Source organism: Gossypium raimondii, chromosome 10 (genome assembly GCF_025698545.1).
Source record: "Gossypium raimondii isolate GPD5lz chromosome 10, ASM2569854v1, whole genome shotgun sequence".
NCBI classification, from domain to species: Eukaryota; Viridiplantae; Streptophyta; class Magnoliopsida; order Malvales; family Malvaceae; genus Gossypium; species Gossypium raimondii.
In genome coordinates, this window is record NC_068574.1 from 22,811,196 (window position 1) to 22,836,687 (window position 25,492).

Consider the following 25,492-nt stretch of genomic DNA (forward strand, 5'->3'; position numbering starts at 1 on the left):
AAGTTGAAAACAGAATAATAAAAACCGTGATATAAATATTAAGAAAAATTAATTAGAATGAGCTCAGCTTTAGGCACGAATTTTTCTCGTCTTTGAACCGATCCTCGAAATTGGATGATCTCCTCTTTTCCAATAAGCTAGTTATAGCTACCAAGGACGCCTCGGACACTAACTCTTCCTTGTTTAAATTAGTTATGGAACGTCCAATAACTAAATCTTACCGATCGAACAACCACGAAACGTTCTTGATTTAGAACTCCGGCAGCTTTGCGTTCTAGAAGAGCCTAGCTAGAACCAATGCCCTCAACCGCGTGGCACATTTAAATCCGGTTACTACTTCCCTTGACGGAACCAAAAAGCAATCTCCACTTGGCACGCCAATGTGTTCACAGAAAATCGATTAGAAACGTTCCTTTCGGAATTTCAACTGTACGTCTAACCACACTAAATCAAACGACGTCTTTTTTGACTTAGTGTTGATCTGACTTTATGAGTAGACAAAATCATACTCTTAATTCGGAGAAGTAATAAGTACTGGAATTTTAGGAGTTAAATGTCTCGGGTTCGTAACTCACGGGTTTTGACGAGGCTAATTTCGGCCTAAAGCTGAAAATCGGTTTAGTTGGCTAAGGTTTGGTGCATGTTAGTATTTCATAAATTAAATAAGGTAGAAAGGGTGAAAAGATGGGTGATGTGATTGAGTATGGGGGGTGGAAAAAATATATATATTAAAGTGGGGTGGTTGAAAAAGGGAATTTAAAAAATGAGTTGTAAATGGTAAGTAGTAACAAGCTGGAAGTTTTAAGAATTGAAAGTTAAAGAAACTAAAGACAATAAATAAATTTGTGAAAAGTTGAAAATAAAGGTGAAATGGATGGTAGGCTACTGGAACTAATAAATTGAAGGAAAACAAACTAAAGAAACAACAAAGGCTACGTGAGAAAGGAGAGAATTGACAGATAAAAGCTTAATATTTTTGATTGATGAATAAATGAACAATGCAAGCTCTATTTAGACTAGTGGATTTACTAAATTAGGAGCCAAATAGTCATATGAAATTAAGGAAAAAAACATCCCATAGTAAAATAAATCCCAAAATAATCCCTTATTAAGTCAAAAATTTCAGCTAATTAATCTTGGAAAAATTCTGCTTTGGCCTTCTTTTTTCGCTACTTTCTTCAATCCAGCCCAATTGTTTCTTTTTTCTTCTATTTAGCCCCAAATTACATTCCTGCATAAAATTCAATAAATATGGCAAAATTAGTGGTGCATTCTCATAAATTAACTAATTTAGTTACATAAAATATGTAACTTTAGCATTTCATCAAATCCCCCCTACTTAGCTTATGCTAGTCCTCGAGCATTTTGTATGTATCTGCAAAAGGGAAAATTTTCTCCAAAATAGGATTTGACCCCCATGGTTTGCACAATTCAACAATTTAACCCTAGCACATTAACATCTCAAATAGCCTAGCCTAAGAAGCAATTAAATATATTTTGGAATTTATTAGAGCTTGATAGGCCTACCCCTAATTTTATTTATTTATTTATTTATTTTTGTACTTAGGACATTATCGAATTTTTTTGACGCGAGACATGATGACAACCCAAGCACCATGTTCCGGTTACTCAACTCGGACGTCTCTAAGCGGGTTATTTCGTCCTACTCATGATAACTTGTTAGCGGAGTGAGTGCAAAGAAATTGGGCAGCCACACGAACCTTTTTACGCGAGATGTAATGACAACCCAAGCACCACGTTCCGGTTACTCAGCCCGATGTATAGCCCTAATTTTTCACTCTTAACATTCGTATCAGAGGAGTTTTTTTTTTTTGCAATAAAAAATTTGACATATGATAAAAAGTAGACAGTCAAGCAAACTTATAATTCCCAAAAATTTCTTACCCACTAAGTCTAGGTTATTGAAGAGTTTCATGTGTAAAGAATTACATAGCTAAATAGGTCAAACCATAAGTGTACCATCCCAATTTAAAAGAAAAAATTTACCTTTTACCAAAAACATGCAAAAATAGCGATGACAGATAAGCAAATTAGAACCAATTTATGTTTCCCTCCCCCTTACTTATTTTACATTGTCCCAATGTAATTCAAAGAGTAAAAGTAAAGATAAGTAGGAGAAAGAGAGAAGAAAAAAAAAGCTCCCCATGTATTTCAATGTCGTGGAGGTTGGTCTCGTAGGTAGAGTGGGCCTTGGCTGAAATAAAAAGAATTTATGAGTTGACATGTGGGATTTTAATTTTGTCTTGGAATGTTTCCCTGCAAAAATGGAAATAAAACAAAAATTAAATAAAATAGTAAAATAATAATAATAATAATAGAAAAATAAAAATGTTTTTTTTCTTCAAATTTATTAGCTAAGCTATAAACTCGAAAAATAAATTATTAAAAACCAAGATTACGAGATTTGGTAAAACAGTCGTGATAAATGCACCAAGTAAGTTCCCAGGAAAGAGAGGCGAGTCACAATGGACATTCTTAAGTACCAAGTCTTTCCTTAGACAGAACTAATCCTTGACATGCATTTTCATTTTCCATTTTACCAAAAAAAAATTATTTGCATAAAGGAAAAGAAAATTTGGGTTGCCTCCCAATAGCGCTTTGTTTAACGTCGTTAGCTCGACGACCTGTTATTCAAATTCTGGGCTCCTCGGGAACAATCTCCTCAATCGTGTGCATTTGAAAATTCTCGTAGAAGGTTTTCAATCGTTGACCATTCACCTTAAAGCACTTCCGGGTTTCTTCGCTTTGAATTTCCACTGCACCATTTGAGAATAAATTAGTGATAGTAAATGGACCTATCCATTTGGATCAAAGCTTACCAGCGAAAATTTTTAAGGTGGAGTCGTATAGGAGAACTTTTTGTCCTTTTGAGAACTGCTTCCTAGTGATCATCTTATCATGGAACACCTTCGTCTTTTCTTTATAAACTGTAGCATTTTCATATGCATCATTTCTAATTTCCTCGAGTTCCTGAATGTCCAACTTTCGAGCTCTTCCTGCAGTCTCCATCTCCATATTACACTGCTTAACTGCCCAAAATGCTTTGTGCTCTAATTCGACCGGGAGATGGCACGGTTTACCAAATGCATTTACGAGTTTATTGCAGAAATGAGTTCCTCTGTCGCTTATTAATGCTCGTGGGGTGCCATACTTGGAAAAGATAGAACTTTTAAGAAAGTCAACCACAGTCTTAGCATTATCATTGCGAGTAGCCTTTGCTTCTATCCACTTAGAAACGTAATCAATAGCTAAGAGTATATAGAAATTACTGAAAGAAGAAATAAAAGGACCCATAAAATCGATGCCCCACACATCAAAAATTTCGCAAATATGAATAGGAGTAAGGGGCATCTCATTTCGACGACTAAGGTTACCGACTTTTTGGCATCTTTCACAGGTTTTACAGAATAAGAAGGTATCACGAAATATGTTTGGCCAAAATAGTCCACACTCGAGAATTTTATGTGTGATGCGTTTGGGTCCAAAGTGTCCTCCACATGTATAAGAATGACAAAAAGCTAAGATAGATTGTACCTCTGTTTCTGCTACACACCGCCGGATTACCTGATCGGAGCAATGCTTCCATAGGTAAGGATCATCCCAAATGTAATATCGAGCATCCTTTTTAATCTTATCTTTTTTAGACCTTGGTAATTCTGAAGGTATAGTACCTGTGACGAGATAGTTTACTATATCTGCGTACCAAGGATGAACCGCATTTGCTGAAAATAGGTTTTCATCTAGGAAGTTGTCTTTCAATGGTGTGTCATCTGCTGGAATCGGTAACCGACTTAGATGGTCAGCTACTAAGTTTTCGCATCCCTTCTTATACTAGATTTCAAAATCAAATTCTTTCAAGAGTAGAATCCACCTAATCAGTCGAGGTTTTGCCTCCTTCTTCCCTATCAAATATTTCAAAGCTGCATGATCAGAAAAAATAATCACTTAGTTCCCAATAGGTAAGATCTAAATTTATCTAAAGCAAACACAACAGCTAATAATTCTTTCTCAGTGGTTGTGTAATTGCTTTAGGCAGCATCCAAGGTTTTCGAAGCGTAGTAGATAACATGAGGCTCTTTCCCTATTCTTTGGCCAAGAACAACTCCCACACTTCGATCACTTGCATCACACATGATTTTGAACGGGAAGTTCCAATTTGGTGGTTGCACTATAGGGGCAGAGACCAATTTCTGCTTCAATTCGTCAAATGCATCTTTACAAGTCTGGTCAAATTTAAATTCTTTATCCTTCTGTAACAGACTGCAAAGCAGTTGCGCGATCTTCGAGAAGTCTTTTATGAATCGTCTGTAAAATCCTGCATGCCCAAGAAACGAACGAATTTCCCTCACAGATGTGGGGTAAGGTAATGAGTTAATAATATCCGTTTTTGCTTTATCGACCTCAATACCTTCTGAGGAAACTATATGACCTAAAATTAATCCTTTGTCAACCATGAAGTGGCATTTTTCATAATTTAAAACAAGATTAAATTCTAGGCATCTTTGTAATATCTTAGCAAGATTATCAAGACATTCGTTAAAAGAGTTACCGTACACCGTGAAGTCATCCATGAAGACTTCAATGATTTTCTCAACGTAATCGGAGAATATGCTTACCATGCATCTCTGAAAGGTGGCCGGAGCATTACAGAGTCCAAACGGCATTCGTCTATACGCAAACGTTCCAAAGGGGCACGTGAAAGTTGTTTTGTCTTGATCTTCAGGCGCCACCGGAATTTGGAAAAATCCTGAATATCCATCGAGACAACAATAATGGGTCTTACCAGCTAATCGCTCGAGCATTTGATCGATGAAGGGAAGTGGAAAATGGTCCTTCCGGGTAGCTGCATTCAACTTTCTGTAATCGATGCAAACCCTCCATCCATTCTGGACTCGGGTGGGAACTAGCTCTCCTGATGAATTTTGCACCATTGTCAGGCCAGTTTTCTTGGGCAAGACATGAACCGGGCTAACCCAATCACTGTCAGAGATCGAGTATATCATTCCAGCATCCAAATTTTTTGGATTTCCTTCTTTACTACCTCCGTCATGGGTGGATTAAGGCGCCTCTGAGCATCTCTCTTTGGTTTCGTGTTATCTTCAATGGAAATTTTGTGAATACAAGTGGATGGACTTAGCCCTTTTATGTCGGCTATTGTCCAACCAATAGCTTCCTTATAATCCTTCAGAACTCGTACTAGACTTTCCTTCTCGTCTTTGGTTAGTCTGTTTGACACTGTTACCGGTAAGGTGTCTTTCTCTCCCAAAAAGATATACTTGAGGTGGTCCGGTAACGCTTTAAGCTCCAAGGTTGGTGGCTGCAAAATCGAAGGTAACATTTTAACTTGGGAAGGTAATAGTTCAAGTTGGTTACCTCGACTCGTCAACGATGGTTGCGTCTCTAAGTGTTTGACAATTTCTCGCAACGGATCTTCTATAACTGCTAACTCCTCGAGACGACTCAATACATCCATGTCAATGCTTCTGTAAAGGACAGTTTCCAACTTATCAAAGTCATGATATTCAGAATAATTTTGAGTTAAACAATCTATACTATCGATACTGGAAATATTTGATAATGAGTTAGGATGACTCATGGCTTCATAGATATTGAATTTCACGATTTCGCCATCAAACTCCATTGTCAATGTTCCACTCTAAACATCAATTTTTGCGCTTGCGGTACTTAGGAACAGTCTTCCAAGAAAAATGTCAGACGAATTAGTTGAGTTATCGTCCTCCATATTAATAATGTAGAAATCTACAGGGAAAACTAATTCGTTAACTTTAACAAGGACGTCTTCAAGTAACCCTTCGGGATAGATGACTGACCTGTCCGCCAACTGGATTATTACTCCTGTCTTTTTCAAATGACCCGCATTAATCAACTTATAAATAGGATAAGACATAACATTAATGGAAGCCCCTAAATCACATATGGCTTTCTTAATGCCTACATTACCTATCTCACAGGAAATAGCAAACATACATTGGTCCTTGTATTTAGGCGGAACTTTCTTTTGCAGTACTGCGGAGACATTTTCTCCTACATTTACTCTTTCGTTACCTATTAACCTCCTTTTGCTAATGCACAATTCCTTGAGAATTTTCACATAACGAGGGATTTTCTCGATAGCGTCGAGCAAAGGGATATTTACCTCCACTTTCCTGAACGTTTCGAGGATTTCTTTTTCCTCCTTCTCTTTCTTATCCTTTGCGAGTCTCCTTAGAAAAGGAGGTGGCATCACAATTGGTTTCTAAATTTCTGATTCTGGTTTGGCTTTTGGATCAGAGATCTACTTTTCCCGTTCCTTGTCTTGCCCATGACTTTTTTCGGGAACTGGTTCCAGAATTTTTTCGCTACGAAGAGTTATTGTACTTGCATTCTGCCGAGGATTCGGCTCCGTCTGGGAAGGTAATTTACCTTGAGATTCCAAACGATTAACAGCCATCGAGAGTTTACTAACTTGATTAGTTAACTCCTGTATTGATGCGTCTATCCTCTGTTGGTACTTCGCAACATCGACGGCAAGTCTTTCCATAACAGCTTCTAGAGATGTGCTCGACTTGGGTGGCAGTTACGGAGGTCTTGGTTGGTACGATGGATTATATCGGGGGTTAGTTCTATAATTCAAGTTGGAATGATCCTTCCACCCGGGATTGTAAGTGTTGGAGAAAGGATCATAGCGTCTTTGTGGAGGTCCCGGAAAACCTCCGACAGCGTCGACATGTACCGTTGAATTTTCGTTAAGGATTGGGAACAAATCCATCGGATGTTCAGACGTAGTACATATTCCACACAGTTGGGTCCGATTATTCTTTTCTGTAAGCATAGATTGAACAATATTAGTAAGCTTATCCAATTTATCTTCTAAGGATAAAACGTTTACCCCATTAACCCGTCTTGTGGGTTCTGAATTCGGCCGATACCGTTGAGAATTTACCGCCATGGTGGATATTAGTTCTCTTTCCCTTTGAGGAGCCATATTGACAAGCGCCCCTCCACTAGCAGCGTCAATCATCTTCATCTCCATAGGGAGCAAACCCTCGTAGAAATATTGAAGAAGTGATTGTTCGGTCAAACCGTGTTGAGGACAACTTGCACACAGTTTTTTGTACCGCTCCCAATAGTCGTAGAGCGATTCACTCTCCATTTGGCGAATTCCCACTATGTCTCTCCTAAGTTCAGTTGCTCGCGATGCTGGGAAAAATCTGTCAAGAAAAACACGAGATAAGTCATCCCACGTTGTAATAGAACCGGGGGTAAGTAAATAATCATTCTCTTGCTGTATCAACTAAAGAAAAAGGAAAGGCCCGGAGTTTGATTTCATCTTCGATTACTCCCTGTGGTTTCATGCTTGAGCAAACCATGTGGAATTCTCTCAAGTGGGTATGTGGATTTTCGTTCTTCAAGCCTCGAAAAGTGGGCAAAAGATGAATCAGGCCTGAATTCAACTCGAACGAGGTTTCTCCGGCTGGATAATTGATGCATAACGGTGTTTGCTCATTGGCAGCAATGGCTAGCTGACGAATGGTTCGATTCGCCATCCTTTCTGGTTCACCGAGGTTGTCTTCTGCCTCTTTTGTTTCACAAAGTGGTTTGGTCTCAGGTTCAACCACTTCGACTTGTTTTCCATGTTCAATTGCTTCTACACGTTTAAGAACTTTCATCTCTTTACGTCGCGCTCGTGCTAATTTTTCGATCTCTGGGTCGTATTCGAGATCTCCGGATGAAGATATGGTCATGAAGATAATCTAAACAATTTGTAAGTGTTACCAGTCCCCGGCAACGGCGCCAAAACTGATGGGTGTCGAATCCACCAATATAAACCTACGCCTTAGTTTGCAAATTATGCAGTATAGGGAGTAGGGTCGATCCTCGAGACCGGTTTATCAGTAAATTGTTGCTCGCTAACAGATTTATGTCGGGCAAATTGTCGTGCCTAAGACGTTCGGGGGGATAAAAATTTGAAAACCTGAAATAAACAGAAAAATAACATCAAAAGTAAAAGTTGAAAACAGAATAATAAAAACCGTGAAATAAATATTAAGAAAAATTAATTAGAATGGGCTTAGCTTTAGGCACGAATTTTCCTCGTCTTTGAACCGATCCTCGAAATTGGATGAACTCCTCTTTTCCAATAAGCTAGTTATAGCTACCAAGGACGCCTCGGACACCAACTCTTCCTTGTGTAAATTAGTTATGGAACGTCCAATAACTAATTCTTACCGATCGAACAACCACGAAACGTTCGTGATTTAGAACTCTGTCAGCTTTGCGTTCTAGAAGAGCCTAGCTCGAACCAATGCCCTCAACCGCGTGGGAGATTTTAATCCGGTTACTACTTCCCTTGACGGAACCAAAAAGCAATCTCCACTTGGCATGCCAATGTGTTCACAGAAAACCGATTAGAAACGTTCCTTTCAGAATTCCAACTGTACGTCTAACCACACTAAATCAAACGACGTCTTTTTTGACTTAGTGTTGATCTGACTTTAAAGTTGACAAAATCATACTCTTAATTCGGAGAAGTAATAAGTACTGGAATTTTAGGAGTTAAATGGCTCGGGTTCATAACCCATGTGTTTTGACGAGGCTAATTTTTACCAAAGTGAAAATGGGTTTAGTTGGCTAAGGTTTGGGGCATGTTGGTATTTGATAAATTAAATAAGGTAGAAAGGGTGAAAATATGGGTGATGTGATTGAGTATGGAGGGTGGAAAAAAAATATTAAAGTGGGGTGGTTGAAAAAGGGAATTTGAAAAAAAAGTTGTAAATGGTAAGTAGTAACAAGCTGGAAGTTTTAGGAATTGAAAGTTAAAGAAACTAAAGACAATAAATAAATTTGTGAAAAGTTGAAAATAAAGGTGAAATGGATGGTAGGCTACTGGAACTAATAAATTGAAGGAAAACAAACTAAAGAAACAACAAAGGCTACGTGAGAAAGGAGAGAATTGACAGATAAAAGCTTAATATTTTTGATTGATGAATAAATGAACAATACAAGCTCTATTTATACTGGTGGATTTACTAAATTAGGAGCCAACTAGTCATAGGAAATTAAAGAAAAAAACATCCCATAATAAAATAAATCCCAAAATAATCCCCCACTAAGTCAAAATTTCAGCTAATTAATCTTGGAAAAATTTTGCTTTGGCCCTCTTTTTTCGCTTCTTTCTTCAATCCAGCCCAATTGTTTCCTTTTTCTTCTATTTAGCCCCAAATTACATTCCTGCACAAAATTCAATAAATATGGCAAAATTAGTGGTGCATTCTCATAAATTAACCAATTTAGTTACATAAAATATGTAACTTTAGCATTTAATCACTACTGCATGGGAATCTAAAACTATATAATATAAAATTTATTGAGAAGGTCGTAATAAATATAAATTTCCAGTTTCTAGAAATCATTTACTATACAATTTATTCAAATTTTCTAGGTTCGAGTGTTAGTTTGTCTTTGGTGATAGTCTACTTTTACTTCCACGGGTTTTTTACAAATAAGAATCATTTGGATTGTATAGTACCATATTCAGGGTAAAGTTTTGCTAGTTACTGCTTGATTTTGTGTATGTGTGTGTGTTTTTCCCTACCAAAACAATTTCTTTCTTCTGTTGGTAGAGGTGGCCTTTTTTATCATTTATAAAGCGTCATTATGACTGGAATCTAGTCTCCTTTGAGTAGTAGATAACATTTTCTGTTTTCTTTCAGGATGAAGACGAAGAGGATGAGGAGCAAGGAGGACTGAGTAAGTCCGGGAAAGAGTTGAAGAAGCTATTAGGGAAAGCTAGTGGGCTTAATGATATTTGTTTTCTTAGACATTTGTTTTCTTATCGTAAGAATATTTTTAACATTGTAACTTTTAACATTATTGTAAGAATATTTTGAATTATACTTTAGTTATCAATTTATATCATATATCTTTCGTTGAATTTGAAGTATCATTTAGATTATTTGTTTTTGGTTGGATTTCATGTTACAGGAAGGGTTGTATATGGATGAAAATTGAATGTTATAAATCTGCCAAAGTTAATGGCGTTTTTTCATAAACGTCGCTAAAGAACGGTACTTTTAGCGGCGTTTGTGATAAAAGTGCCGCTAAAGGTCATGTTCTATAGCGGATAAAAGCGTCGCTAAAGGTCATGCTCTTTAGCGGCGTTTGTGATAAAAGTGTTGTTAAAGGTCATGTTCTATAGCGGTATTTTTGTCACATAAACGCCGCAAAATTTAGAGGCGTTGTCTATAGTGGCACTTTTTTGCGGCGCTTTTTGCTGCAGTGATTGTGTTAATCGGGATCTTAGGTTAGCCTAAACACCTATCCTAAGTTTCGAGAGTAAGCATTCCTATTCCTTTTGCCTCATTTTGCAAAATGGTGATTATGTGTTATGAGGTGTGGTAATTGATGCAGCAAAACATGTGATACGTGATTTGCGTTAGTAAGTGTTATGTGATTTACTGGTTTTAATGCACTTATATGTGATCTAATGAGATTGTGGCTTATTGAGCATTGCGTTAGCATTTGTAAGTGCATCAAATGTGAGTATGATAAGCATGTTATGTGAAAGTGATAGTGTTGCGTATATGATGATCAATAAAAGAGGAATTGTGTAATAAAATAATAGATAATTATGTGTTAATGTGGATATGTTGGCCTTGTGATCTCTTGAAACTGTTGGATATACTTGGCATGTAATAGGATTGTGAGACATGTCAGACATTTTGAGGCATTAGTGTGTTGGAGATTCATTTATTCAATTTGTGCGATGGGGTTCACTTATGTTTCATAGTCTCAAGGAGCCAATAAATCAAAATGGAAATGTATAATTTTTTACTCAAGTGTCTTGTGAAAGAATATATATTTGTCCTATGTGAGAAAATGAAACATTAAAATGATGATTTGGCATGACGAGAAAGTGTTTGTGTACTTACTTTTAGTATGCTCTTGCTTAATTTATGTTATTGTGTATGCTCGGTGTTACTTTTTAACATTCACTGAGCTTGTTTAAGCTCACACCCTTTATTTAAATTCTACATAAAAATAGTGCATTCGGGGAGTGTGAAGTGGGCAAGGAAGTGATCCGCGCAAGGAATCGTGGTTGAGTATTTTTTATGGTTTTGAACACTTTGAATAAAGGCAACGTGGATTGTTATTTTGGGACTAGACTCATGGATTGTTGATAATGTTTTTGGACTTTTATTGTGGATATTTTGATGCTTAAGAATGATATTGATGATACATGCTATGTTTTCTTGATGAATATTGTTGACACCATTTTTTTGATAAAAAGGGGTCGACTTGGATTTTGAAAATAAAAACAAAAATGGGAGTCGCCACCAATCCTTTTTGATGAGGTGTGATCGTATCACCTCAAAAAGTAGTTGTCTTTAATAAACGATTTGATTTTATTAAAACAACGATTTTGGTCCACGAAATTCAGAAAAACAGGTTTGGGAGTCGATTACATACGAGAAAGGATTAGCACCATCGTAACGCCCAAGATTGGTACCTAGTTGATTAATTAGTGTCTTAGTGTCGAAAATTGAAAACTTTAAAGAGATTTAAAATACGGTCCTCGAAAAACTCGAATGACATGGATTAAGATTTAGGAGGATATTTGGCTATCTGGTCGAACGAGAAATCGAAACCCTGCACATTAGGGCACGTTTTCTCGAATTTTCAAACGCAAAACATTGCCTTATTTTGAAATTTTTTAAAAGGATATTTGCCTATTTGGTCGAACGAGAAAAATCGAAACCCAGCACATTAGGGCACGTTTTCTCGAATTTCCAAACGCAAAACATTGCCTTATTTTGAAATTTTTGAAAGGATATTTGGCCATTTGGTCGAACGAGAAAAAATCGAAACCCAGCACATTAGGGCACGTTTTCTCGAATTTCCAAACGCAAAACATTGCCTTATTTTGAAATTTTTAAAAGGATATTTGGTCATTTGGTCGAACGAGAAAAATCGAAACCCAGCATATTAGGGCACGTTTTTCTCGAATTTCCAAACGCAAAATATTCCCTTATTTAGAAAATTTTTTCTTTTTGAAGTATGGTGTTAATATGCATAATGGAATAATAAACATGATAATGTGAATAAAGATAATATGAGCAAAAACAAAAATAAATAAAAGAAAAATCCAATCAATTATGTATATACAATAACAAGGGAATAAAAAACTAAAACATTTAAAAAAAGGACATATAAATAAATAAATAAATGAACAACAAGTAAAACAATAATATCAATGACGAAAATAGATAAAATTATAAAATGTAAAAATATGTATGTATATATGAAGGAAATATACATGTATATAGATACATAAAATTATGAAAATATGAGAAAGATATGTATATATATACATTTTAAAATTATTAAATATAAAAGTTTATGTAAGTATGTATATATATGTATATGAAAATATGGTACGTATGTAGATATGTATAGATTATAAAATATATATAAAAATACAAGTAGGTATATACGTATATATATAGATAAATTATAAAAATATGTACACATATATCTATGTATGTATATATATTATAAAAATGTATATAACGATATATATAAATTATAAAGTATATAAAATACAGAAGTATGTAAGCATATAAATAAAATGTGCATAATTATCTATAATTAAATCTAAGATTTAAAATGAGCAAATAATAATAATAATAATAATAATAATAATTTGAAAATACGAAGAGCTAGAAATAAATAATGATTAATAAAATGATACGATGAGATAAATATGCATATATATAACAAAAATAAACAAATAAAATAAAAATAAAAAGTAATCCAAAACTAAGTTATATAATAAAATAATAATAATGAATAAATAAATAAATAAAAGGGAAAATAAAAACTAATAATAAATAATATCATATTTATTGATAATAAAACAAACAAAATACAAAAGGACTAAATTAAACCTTAAAACAACATTCGGGGTTTAAATCTGTAAATAAAGAAAAGTAAAGGCCCGGGACTGAAATAAAGCGTGCTGGAAGGACGAGGGACCAATTGGGAAATATCCCCAGTCCCAATACGCAATATTTCGACGAGGACCAAAATGGAATACGAAGAAAATTACATGGCAAAATTTAAAAAAACAAAAGGGACCACATTGCTCAATGGTGCGAAAACAGAAGGGCCTAACGCATGAATATACCCTTCACCGCAGAAACACGCGGATCCTAAGGGCGGACGGGTCGGGTCACGGGCCAGGGCCAAAACGATGTCGTTTTGGCATCTGCGCCCCACTTGCAAAACGGCGTCGTTTGGTGTCCTTATTTAAACCAAAATTTTCTTTAAAAAATCATTTTCACACCTTTTTAAAAAAAATTCAAACCCCTGTTCTCTCAAACTGTCTATCTGGCCTATGGCGCCGGCGAGCTCGTGTGGTGGCTTAAATTAGTATTTTGGAAATTTGAGCATGTTTAAAATGACCAAATGGTTCAAAATGGACATTTAGGCTCATTAGGAAACCTTAAGATGCTGGTTTGTTATATTGAGTAATGATTTGTTGGAGTAAAAGTATGGTTGCTAGCATGATGGTTACATAATATGTCAAATTTCGCTATGATATGTTATGGTGTATGTGAGCATGTTCCAGTTGTTGTTTGAAGGTAATATAACACATTTGAAGTGAGAAATAGCGTCAAATGCATGAAATGATATGTGTAGTAGTGTTTAAACTTGAAAAATACAAGTTTTAAATTGGAATTGTAATTGATGTCTCGACGTCATTCAGATGACATCCCAACGTGGGATCGACGTTGTGACCCCTTCCAGAGCTCGTCCCAACGTGCTGCGTCACATCTTCTCGACGTGGCGTCTGGCTTGTCCATGACATGTCTTCACAGCTTTGCAATTTAGTCCTTAGATTTTGGTGACATAATTGGAGTCCCAAACGTTTACGTAATGCTTTGAAAATTCATATACCAAGGTATTAGATGCTTAATTTTGTAAATCTACTGATAATTATTTAATTAGATTATCTTTAATACTTTTTCATTATTTCGATTTAGTCCCTAAGATACTTGTTTTTTAAAATTAACTAAGAATTGCTAATCGAATTAAACCGATTCTTTGCCAAATGTTCCTAAAAATATTTTAGAATTAAAATGTACCTTTAAATCGATGAAACACGTGTGTTTGCATAATTTAGACATGTAATGACGTTTTTGCCCTTATGCCTCGTTTGAGTAAATTTTGTTAGAAAAAGCATGCAACTAGGTTTCAATTGTTTATTCATGTCTTATATATATGAGTTGAATGCATGCATGCGACTTACATTGCAGTTTGAAAAAGAAAACAAACAGTTAATGATGTGTGAAATGTTATGTTGTGTTTTGGGCCACTTCGGTGACTAATGTGTCGTGTCGGATTCAGGTCGGATTGTCCCGGTCAGGTTTGGGGCGCCACAATCTTACTAAACGGTTGCTCTAAAGATAATATTCTCATAACCCTTTATCAATTAATTATTAATGTTAATCAGTTCTCACATACTTAGCACAATCCTAAACATCTCTTACTGAATGGTTGCTCCTTACATACTTCGCGTAATTCTAAAAGGTGGTTCACCTTATATCATCAGCGTAATCCCAAATGGTTGCTCTGCCTTCAAGGCAAGCCTAATTTCAAATGGTTTCTTCAGTTTCAAGGTTAGCATGATTCTAAATACTAGTGAATTCTTGTTATGATGTTATTCCAAATACTTGCGAATTACCACAATTTTTTGTGACAAGAAATACAAACGATTGTTATGATTTAATTTTAAGTAATACGCCAAACAAATTTTATAACTTAAATTCAATATTTATTTTGTAATACTTAATTTTTAGTTTATCAAATAATGACCTAAATCATATATTATATAAAACAATGTTCTCTTGCTTTTTTTATTGGAAACTCTTCCATTAACACAATTGCTTTACAGAAGTTATAATTACCAATTCCAATGAAATTTCTTGCAATATTATTCCAAATTAATAATTCAATATAAAGCCAAAGTAATTCAAGATATTCCAAGTATTTTTTAAAGAGACTTTCTCAAACAACCTTAATATTTTGAATTTATTTTTAATTCCAGTTTTTATAACGTCTCTACAAGAGCTTAATTTAAAATTTATATTTCTATAGAAGATACTTTATTTAAATTAGAATTGAATATGTTTTGTAGTGATCAATTCCGCACATTGTTTCAATGTTAAATTAGAATACCTAATATTTTCATATCAGTAAAAATTTTAATCCGTACCAATCATTTCAGTTCGTTCCGGACAATTCGAAACATAATACATCATTCAATATATGAATAATATTAAAAATATATAAAATTTTTATTATTTTGCTATAAAAACTTGACTAAATAAAAAACTGCATCAAAATATAATTTTAAAACAAATTTAAAAACTGGACATTTTCAATATTAAAATATAATTAAGAAAACTCATTCACTCGATCATCAGAAAAAACATTTCACCTTGACAAATTTTTATTATTAATTTTAAATTTATTTGAATGATAATTTTTATTTATTGATTATATAATTGATGAATATTTTAATTTATTTATATCCATATATAAAATACATTTAAAAATAATGATAAATTCAAAACCGAGCTACCAATTTCAGTAGAAAACAATCTTTTACCAATGCGATACTGTCCTTGATTTGTTCGCCTAACACCATAGTTAGAATCTTCAAACTTTTATTCAAAATAATTGTATGAATTTAACCATGTTTGCATTTTAGTAAATTCTGACAAAATGTAAAACCAGTATGGGAAATACATGAGACATGATTCTCAATACTTATTGTATTTAGTAAAAATCTGACAAACATGTAAAATCTAAATTTCTTTTCATGAAAAATAATATATTCCACAATATAAAGAATAAATGTCATTATATCTTCCTTACAAATCATCAACCTATAAACCCTCTGAAACCAAAACTCTCCGTAACCCAAACCAAAATAATAATAATATTTTATGATATTGGTAAAACTATACCTAACAAGGAAAATCAGAAAGGATTTTTTTTTTTTTTTGGGGGGGGGGGGTAGACTACCAGTTGACCAATATCATCAAAAAGAAAAATGAAAAAGAAAAACCATCTGATATACTACGCAATTGACACTCCCTGAAAGAAGATCGGCCTCCCAGAAACAACAAATCTGGGAAAACCTTAACCAATAAATTGACAAAACGTGAAGAAATAATGGAAAAGAGCGGCTGGTGAAAAGAAATGAACAAGAAAGTGGTTGAGACGGGCATCTTCTGCCCAAGAATCTGCCAGTCTCACCAAACCAAAATCACAAACTATGTGCACTTGAACCTCAACCTTATGAGGTTCAATCAACTCTACGACCATATGAACCAATGAATGCTGTAAATGAAATGAGACTTTCATCAAACCACTTCTAAATGAATGAAACTCAAATTTTAATCCAAAACTCAACTCATGATGCAACAGTGGCAGCAGATGCCTTCTCCATTTTCTCCTTTCCAATCTCTGCTCTCCTCTGTTCAGCATGCTGAGCAACACCGTTCGCAAGAGCTTGATAATGAAAATCCAGTGTCTGTGTAAGGTTCTGGAACCTCATAGGATCCGATACTTGCAAAACTAGATTTAAAATTGGGGGTAAGTGAAGAAAAAGGTCCTCTTTTCAGACAACGAAAAGAAAAAATCAAAAGAAATAGAAGTTGCATTTAAGAAAATTTAGGCTAATCAAACATTTACCTTTGACTGTATCCACAAAGAAAACAAAAGGGTCCACTTCATCAATTGGAGACTGTAACTCCTCATCATCACTAAAATCATCATCGGAGTAGTCATCATCGTCATCATCATCATTTTCATGGAAAGCCTTAGCCTATAGAAAACAAAGTCAGCTGAACTTCAATATTGAAAGTCCAGGAATCCTTTTTCCAGAAGGATCAAAATAAGGAAATACCTGTGCAGCTAATTTTTGAAGCCTGATGCTATCCGCTTCATCGCCCTCCTCTGCATCAACTCCCATTTCCTTGTCAGAACCATCAGCATCGTCGTCGTCGTCATCATCAGACTCAAAACCATCCATACCATCATCATCTTCAGCCTCTTCCTCCTTTGCAGCTTCTGCTCAAATATATAAGAGGAAAATCCAATATTATGGCAAAAGATGGAAAACGAAAACCTCCAAAAGACAGCAATGCCAAAGTCAAAAGAACACAGTTCGCAAATGAAGTTCACACACAACAGCTACTCATAAGTGCAGGTGCGCCTGTCCATGCACACCTAAACACAGAGAGAGAGAGAGAGAGAGAGAAAGACCTGCAACTTGATCCTTGTATGCAACAAGGAGATCAAGGGTGGCCCTGAACACACGTCCAAGAGCCTCCCCATCTAACTGTTCACCAGGAAGTGCAAGCAGTGAAGTAAGGCCCAGGCAGCAAACTTTCTTATCATGTTCCCTATAGAGCCCAGTTAACTTGTAAAGTCAGAGCCAGACAATACCAAATGTAAAAGATTCATTATAAGATTAATAATGTTACACGCAAGGCTTGTAAGGGGATTGATGGAAGATGCTCAAAGCAAAAACAAGACTACCGACCGCTTAAAATTAACCCGTCGACCACTCCTCCTAACTTGCTGCAACAACTGAAACCAAAGGTTGAACACTTCCAATGTAACACAAAACTTGTTCAATATGCTGAGTGTCAAAACCGCATTATAATATACTGCATTGGCAATCTGGGTTAAAGAAAACCAGCATTGTGTTAGAAAATCACAGGAAAATGCTGTTCCCGGGAACAAAAAGTGTTCTGAAAGAAAACCAAAGCAACTTGCAAAACAATAGCAGTATTTATGCCCAGAAGAGTAAATTGCTGGCAATGGCCACTTCAGACCAAATTTTAACATAAGAGAACAGTCTAGATCCTAACAAGAACATTTTGATACAACAGACACTGTTACTTCAAACCTGAGACAAGAAGCAACAAATAATATTTGAGACAGATAAAACATATCAAAATTAGCTTAAATTGGCAATAAATCAATCCACTAGTGTTTTCTTATTGTGTTGTATAAATTTGATGCATTAAGTACCCTTGTGAGTGAATAATTAAGGAACATCTAATTTGTAATATTTACAAGATATAACTATCCGAAGCATGACATAAACTTGCAGAAAGTACAGCTAGGTCCTGACACCTTACCACTTGTACAAGAAGACATTTCAACCTTGATTTCTCTGTTCGACGCAATCGATCAAGTGTGATTCTCAGGTATGGTTCAACCCAATGATCTACTTGCCCTCCACAGTTTTGAAACAATACTTCTATCAGCTTTGGAGCTGGCTCAATGTCGTTGTCCTCTAAATTTTTATCTGTCATGATCTGCCAAAGAAAAGCAAAGAGCATACGCCTTATAAACTGAAGGGACTGACATAAAGAAAAATTACAAGATAAAAACAGAAGAATATTTAGTTCATTTTCATTTTTGCTGGAAAGTTGTCCATCTACAGGCAGCTTTTATAAACACAAATAAACTCACAGAAGAAATCATATTCCAAAGACTTTGCTGGTAGTCTGGTTCCTTGCAATTAAGAAAATGAGCAGTTCCCCTGGATATATAGTTGTCCAAAGGAACCAAAATATCTGCATGAAAACAGTTACTACTTAGAAACAACTCAAAAATTACAGATAAATTCAAAACTAGATACTGATAAACTGAAATTGGACAAAAAGAAAGTCTGAAACACCCCACTCTCTGTTGTTATCATATAAAATACTTATAAGGACCCACGAGAACCAACAGAAATGAAATGTGCACATTCAATCATAAACAATCTGAAGGTCCACATTGCATTGGCAGTCCAATCCCAGATTTACACATGTTAGTCTCAGAAACTATTCCAATTACCAAAACTTGGAATAATGAGGATTGTTTTGTGTAAAAATCCATGAAAAATATATTCAATATCAAGCAAGTAAACTAACATAATTAATTCTATCAACAAATTTGACACAAAATAATTGCAATTTATTTGGCAATGAGGATATTAGAAACAAATGCATTGAACACAAGTTTCAGATCTGTAATATCACTAACTTATCATACCACTGACCGTAAAATTTTTAAACTGCTGAGTGTGAAGTCTAGTTAAAAAATTTAAAAACATTCATATTTGGAATTGATAAAGGAAAAGAAAAGCGGAAAAGGCAAATGGAACCATACTTGGAAAGAAGTCTATAGCCCAATCAGCTAATGCTTCGATCATCAAAGGCCAAAGGCTCCACATATCCAATGAAATAGTTGGAGAAAAGAAGGTCATGTATGAAACAATCTCCAAGACTTCTTCAAAAACCTCTGCATAAGACCATGAAAAAGAAATTGACAAAATACAATATTATACAAGTCAATTTTGGTAAGATTGAAATGCTACAGCTGAAAATCTATTCAATTTCCACTTCTATATTTCACTTGGCGGATTTAGAAACATCAGTTCTTTTAAACAGTCTTAACCCTAGAGACATAATGGTTTGACGGTATCTTTACAACAATGCTATTATATACAAATTTAAGGGGGAAAAACCAGAATTAAACCAAGGCAAATTCCCATTTCACATTCAAACTTTAGATTGTTTCATCAACTCGTACTAAATACTCATTACTTCTTGTTTCTGCCTGCCCCAGAGTACGCATCACTATTAAGAAAATAAAAACATAAAAAAGCAGGGATGAGAAAAAAGGGGGAACACATTACATACCTTGTCCATCAGTTGTCAACATTCTTCGCATGATTGGAAGCAAAGTTGGCTCCACCTGAACAAAAAGGTGTGGAAGCCTACTAACTGATTCAAGTATCGTGCTTATGGCACGCAAACAACCAACTGCAGCCAGAGCACCAGGATCATCGGCTTCATCATCAGCTTCTGCAGTGTTCATACACCTCCAGAACGCAGCTGCCTACAAACAGATAAATGATAGTTTTAAGTACAGACTATTCAAAATTTAGTACTTATACAAATGATGGCAACATGCATTACCAAATTCTGACATAAACCAAGAGCATAAGGCGCCATCTCCTCTCCAAACTTGTCAACAATAGTCTCCAGAGTAAAAACAAGGTCCTCATTCTCAACTTCGTTCATAAGTTTAAAGATCTCTGAAGGAAAAGAAATAGCAAATCGTTGACTAAGTTGAATAATGAAAAGTAACTATTTGCTCTGTGAATGTTGACTAGAATAGTGTATGTGAAACAAAAGTTGAGAAAAGAACAAAAACTAGAATGTTCCAAAGAGCCCAGTAAATTTTGAACAACCATCAATAATCAGAGACCATTAATGAGACAAACAACTTCCAAATACCACTTACCATCAAGTAATTGAGGAAGAATAGGACGAATCTCATTTAAATCTGCATGCAAAACAAATTCGTTTCTGTTAAGCCCTCAATACTCGGGATAAAATTAAAAGGTGTGAGTAGATAGAACCATCAGCCATCAAACTACAGATTCAGATTTGGCTCAAGCTAGCTCAATCCAAACCCAACTTGTACAAAATACAATAAAGAGAAAAGTAAAGCTATATACCTCTGCAAGCTTCTACAAACGATCTTAATGCAAAAACTGAATCAACACGAACAGGAAGCTCTGCATCACGCAACCCGGAAACAATACTATGCAGTGCTTGGCGGAAATTATTCTGGTCAGAGAAATTTATATGGGCATACTGTCCTGCTACCCATGCAGCCTAATATCCAGACCACAAAAGTACAAAACTAAGAAAATTCTCACATACAAATATCTCCTGGAAACCTTGATTAAGAAGTCTTCAGGAATAAAGAAAAGGAAAATAAACCTTCGCTCTAAGATGACCAACAGGACTTCGGAACTCTGGAAAAACATGTTGCATCAACATATGCTCCAACTCAGATTTGTAGGGCTCAGTTTGTTTCAGTTTATCACAAAGTGCTCCAACAGCAAGGAGGGCACCATCTTTCTGTTGATAGGGTTTATATTCTACTGGTGCTGAATCATATCTGGAATAAAGAGTAGCATGAATATACCAAAATAAAACTAACATCAAAAGATACCAATATTCCCAGTCTCAGTTAGTTCCAAAATACCTCTTGAAAATTTCCACAATGAATTGAATAAACTTTTGAAGATTCTCTTTTCCACGTTTTCTTACTAACTCACTGACAAAATCCATGGAAGCGGTCCTTGGACTATATAAATCTTCAATTATATCTGCAATACAAAAATTTAATGTATGAATCAGTCTGACCAGTGCAGGGTTTTGTAACACGCACCAGGTATAGTAGCTTACCGTAGCCCTTCCTTACATACTCATGTGGATCTTCTTCCCAAAGCTTTTGATCGTTGTCATTGAAGCACATGAGAGGGAAAACTATTTCGAAAAGGAGGACATCAAGCTGTGGCTGCAACAAAGTATACATGCTATTCTTCGAGATGCTGCACATAAAAAAAATTTTTTGGTCAAAATCCATCACTAGCATTTCTGAAAACTTTAAAACAACTTGCATTATAGATGCATAGAAAGAGTGAAATCTGCGATCTCATCTATAGTCTTGAATATTGACACAACTACTAAGGCCACCAATAAACAATTCTACAACACAAAGCAAGAGCACAGGAAATATATTTATAAATGTAGTATAAAATTATAATAAAATAATGATTTTTTATCAAGAAATGACCCAATCAAACTTCATAATTCATTACTATAAGAAAGAGAAATAGAATTAGGCATGACAAAAAAAAAGACTAATTATCACTACTACAAAGAAAAATCACGATTTTATATGATTCAGAAATGCTTAGGTAATCATAAATCCATCAAGCTCAGCACATTGCTCTCTATCTCCAAGCAAACGCTATTCTTTCTGTTAAATGCTTAGGTAATCATAAATCCATCAAGAAGCTCAGCACATTGCTCTCTATCTCCTAGCAATAGAAAGAAAGTAACAGGTAACACTGGAAAGAAAATAATTACTGCAATGCTATTGTTTCTGTTAAATGCAGGCTACCTCTAGCCTAAAGAATTGTATGGTCCAGTTATCCTGAAATAATAGCCAGGCAAACAAAAGAATAAATGAACATCTTACACCGACTAAAGACTGTCAAAAGCACCAGCTATTGGTATGACTTATGCAGAAAGATATTGCGAACCTGCTGCTTAGATATTGAAGAACAAGGTTGGTAACTCTGTCAGGAAGATAGCCTCCAACACGAACAACTCCCAATAAATTTAAGTGGCATTCCAAAACTTTTCCTGCATAATTCTTCTGAAACATTTGAGCAAAAGCCCTGTTTTCTGGATTCCTAAGCTTCAAATCTCCAAACCTATCAAATAGCCATCAAAATCACAAAATGCCTAATAACATGAGCCCTATCATAAATTACTTCAAACCATGTTGCAATTTTAAAAACATACCGAGTGAATAACCTATTTAAAATATGTACGGTCCATTTCTTCACCTTCCACCACCCCCATGATTTCCTGAGCTCAGGATCTAAAGGCTGGCCTTCCTGAGGTACAGGCCTCTCCAGAACATTTAAGAAAAGCATCATCCAAGCATTGAACACATTTGGATCAAGTAACTGCTTTGGAATCTCCAACTGAAAATTAGACAATAGCCCAAAGATGGCATATGAATCATACAACTCTCATAAAAACAAGTCACAGGAAACAAGCTGTAGTAGAAATATAATACAAGTTTGCACAAAATATTTGGCATGTGATTTTTCCTGCAGCTCCAAAAATCAGCAAAAATTTCTTTTCTACATTGGATTAATTAGCATGCTAGTAATAGATTAAGAAACTTTGTACATCTGAACTAAAAAGAAAGTAAAGACTGCCTATTATTTTATTGGTGATAACATAAGGAGAGATCAAGAGTTCATAACAATAGCACTATATAAGATAAACAAATCCGTATCAAAACAGTACAAACCATGATAGGTACAATCTCAAATAAGAAAATTTTCATTACATAATTATGCCAAAAAGTTGGAAGTAAAAATAAAAACAGAATATGGAAAACAGGAATGAATATAAAAAAGAAGTAAAATACATGTCAAAAGCTCCCCTTTAGCACCCCATTAACAGATCAAGTGATAAATACAAAAAAGATGCACTATAAAACCAGTAAATTAAAAACTTACATAGATTGATGACCAGAAAATTTTGCAAATAAGCTTGATCAGATCTGCTACTTCCACTGATGGTTTGTCAATCTGCACAAGTTTATTAAATATATTGAGAAGATGAGGAAATGTCTCTTCAACAATGTGTTGAACAGGAGTTCTCTCCTCCTCCGACTTGAACCTAGAATAATAAAGAAAATGATGAACTTAGTATTACAATAAAAAAAGAAAAAAATTTCAACCACCAAATTAAGAGAAACAATTAGTTGTTATTTGTATTAAAACATTATAACACTTTTAAATGGAGAAAGCTGCCTTCTAGCATATATTGCAACCAAGCATTAACGCCATGGAAAGGTGCTAGTTGAATTAAACAAATACTTCCATCACCTTGAGTGAGCAACTTGTATTAAGAAAATTAAGATATGAAAACGACAACAAAGAAACCATGCAGACAAAAAGAGAAAAATATGGTGTATGCTTACTCATATTTCCTAGCAAGAATCCGCAACACAAACAAAGCCCCATAAACCAGCTGATCTTGTAGGTTATGCTTTACCCAGTCGAGAAGACGCAGCCAATGCTCCGGATAGTCAGCGTTGATAATGGTCTTGAGACACTCACCCAATTGCACCCTGCAACAAAGCCAATATGATGAATCTTACAACTTACGCATGTAATCTGCACGCACTACCAATGAAACAGTAAACAATTCAAAGAACAATAAAAAAAGGGGCCAGCAAAGAATTTTACCTCAACAAAGGAGGAACTTCAGCCACATACACAAGAATATTATCGCGAACCACATCCTTATCACTTGGAGAAATTTTTTGTTGCTCATCTACATTTATTAAAAATAAAAATATACATACGTCCATATTCATAGATATAAACATAAACATCAGAAAAAAAATACAAAGAAAAGAATGATTGAAATTTTGAATACTTGGATCATGAGGAGCCCAATTCTTAGCAATGAAGTTCTTAAAATGAATAGAAGCAAATTGACGAACCGCGATATCGCGATTATTATCAACGATGATCTGCAATAGTCTCACCAGATGCTGAGGCATATACTGGAACTGAAACCAAACAAAATCCAAAATCCAATAAATCAATCATTTGATCTAAAAACAAATTATCAAAATCAATTACTAACAATTAAAAAAAGAAACCTGATTAAGACTTTGTTCAGCAGCTTTGCGTTCAGCAGGATTGGAACTAAGAGCAGCTTGAAGAACAAGAGTAAGACTGGGAAGATCCATTTTTTTAATCAAAAAATTTTAAAAAGGAAAACAATTCTAAACCCTAGCTGCTCAAATTCAGTACAATGAGATGAGAGACTAGGGTTTAGACTTGAGAGAAAGAGATGGAAATTGAAAAAAAGAATAAAATAAGAAAAAGAAGAAGAAAGAGATGGCAGTATGCGGAGGGAGACAGCTAGAGGTTGAGAGAAAGAGCGAAAGGGGGGGCTATTTAAAAAATTAGGGTTTACGGTTTTTTGTTTTTAACTTGAAAAAGCAACACTTTACTTGGTTTTACTTTTACAAGCAGTCAACTTTCTAACGATGTCGTTTTGACGTTTAGCTCCAGAGTCCAGAGTTAGCAAAGGAGAAACCGCCCGCACGTGTATCTCTCGGCGACTGTGTTCAGTTTTCTTGTAAGAAAATGATTATTTATTGGGTTAGGCCTATTTAGTAATGCTTAAAAAAAGCACTTCACTCGTATTTTTTAAAAAAATATGGTTAAAATTTATTTAGCATAAGAAAAATTTTTTCTAATTAAATTTTATAAATAATTAATATTTGTTGTTTAAAATATTTAAAATTTATATTTCATATATTAAAATATTAACAACAAGTTATAATAATTTTTATATTCTTACTAAAATATAATAATATTAACTAATTTAAATATTATTTAAATATATATTTATTACTTGATAATAACATGTCTAAAATGAACATTTTATTTCTCAAAATCACTTTTGACAACAATACTAAACACTTAAATTTTAAACCAAACTTTTCAAAATCACTTCTCAAAGTACTTTTCCACAACACTTTTTAAAAGTATTTTTAAAAGCATTGTTAAACTAGCCCTTAATAATTAATAATATTGGGTATACTAACAAAATATCACTAAACTATTGCCTTTGTTCTATTTTGGTCACTAAACTATTAATTTTTTATTTAATCACTATTTTTTAATCAAATATTTTATTCACTTTCCAGTTAGTCATCGTTAGATAAGTGACGAAAAGCTAATGTCGGCCTTTTTATTAGTTTAATA

General features: G+C 34.6%; 1 protein-coding gene across 1 annotated transcript; it reads right to left on the minus strand.

Annotated features, from left to right (window-relative positions):
- Nucleotides 1-15,887: 15,887 nt before the first annotated feature.
- LOC105777142 (importin beta-like SAD2) lies at nt 15,888-24,666 on the minus strand. The gene is made up of 22 exons (XM_012600226.2): nt 24,376-24,666; nt 24,147-24,282; nt 23,954-24,041; nt 23,686-23,835; nt 23,219-23,381; nt 22,488-22,672; nt 22,223-22,396; nt 21,360-21,505; nt 21,157-21,280; nt 20,889-21,069; nt 20,621-20,780; nt 20,404-20,445; nt 20,076-20,194; nt 19,797-19,995; nt 19,264-19,395; nt 18,580-18,683; nt 18,243-18,422; nt 17,639-17,778; nt 17,359-17,498; nt 17,000-17,163; nt 16,786-16,918; nt 15,888-16,668 (listed from the first exon to the last, which is right to left on the minus strand). The coding sequence occupies exons 1-22, from the start codon at nt 24,463-24,465 to the stop codon at nt 16,505-16,507; spliced, it is 3,114 nt and encodes a 1,037-aa protein (XP_012455680.2). The 5' UTR covers nt 24,466-24,666; the 3' UTR covers nt 15,888-16,504.
- Between the last annotated feature and the right edge of the window lie 826 nt (nt 24,667-25,492).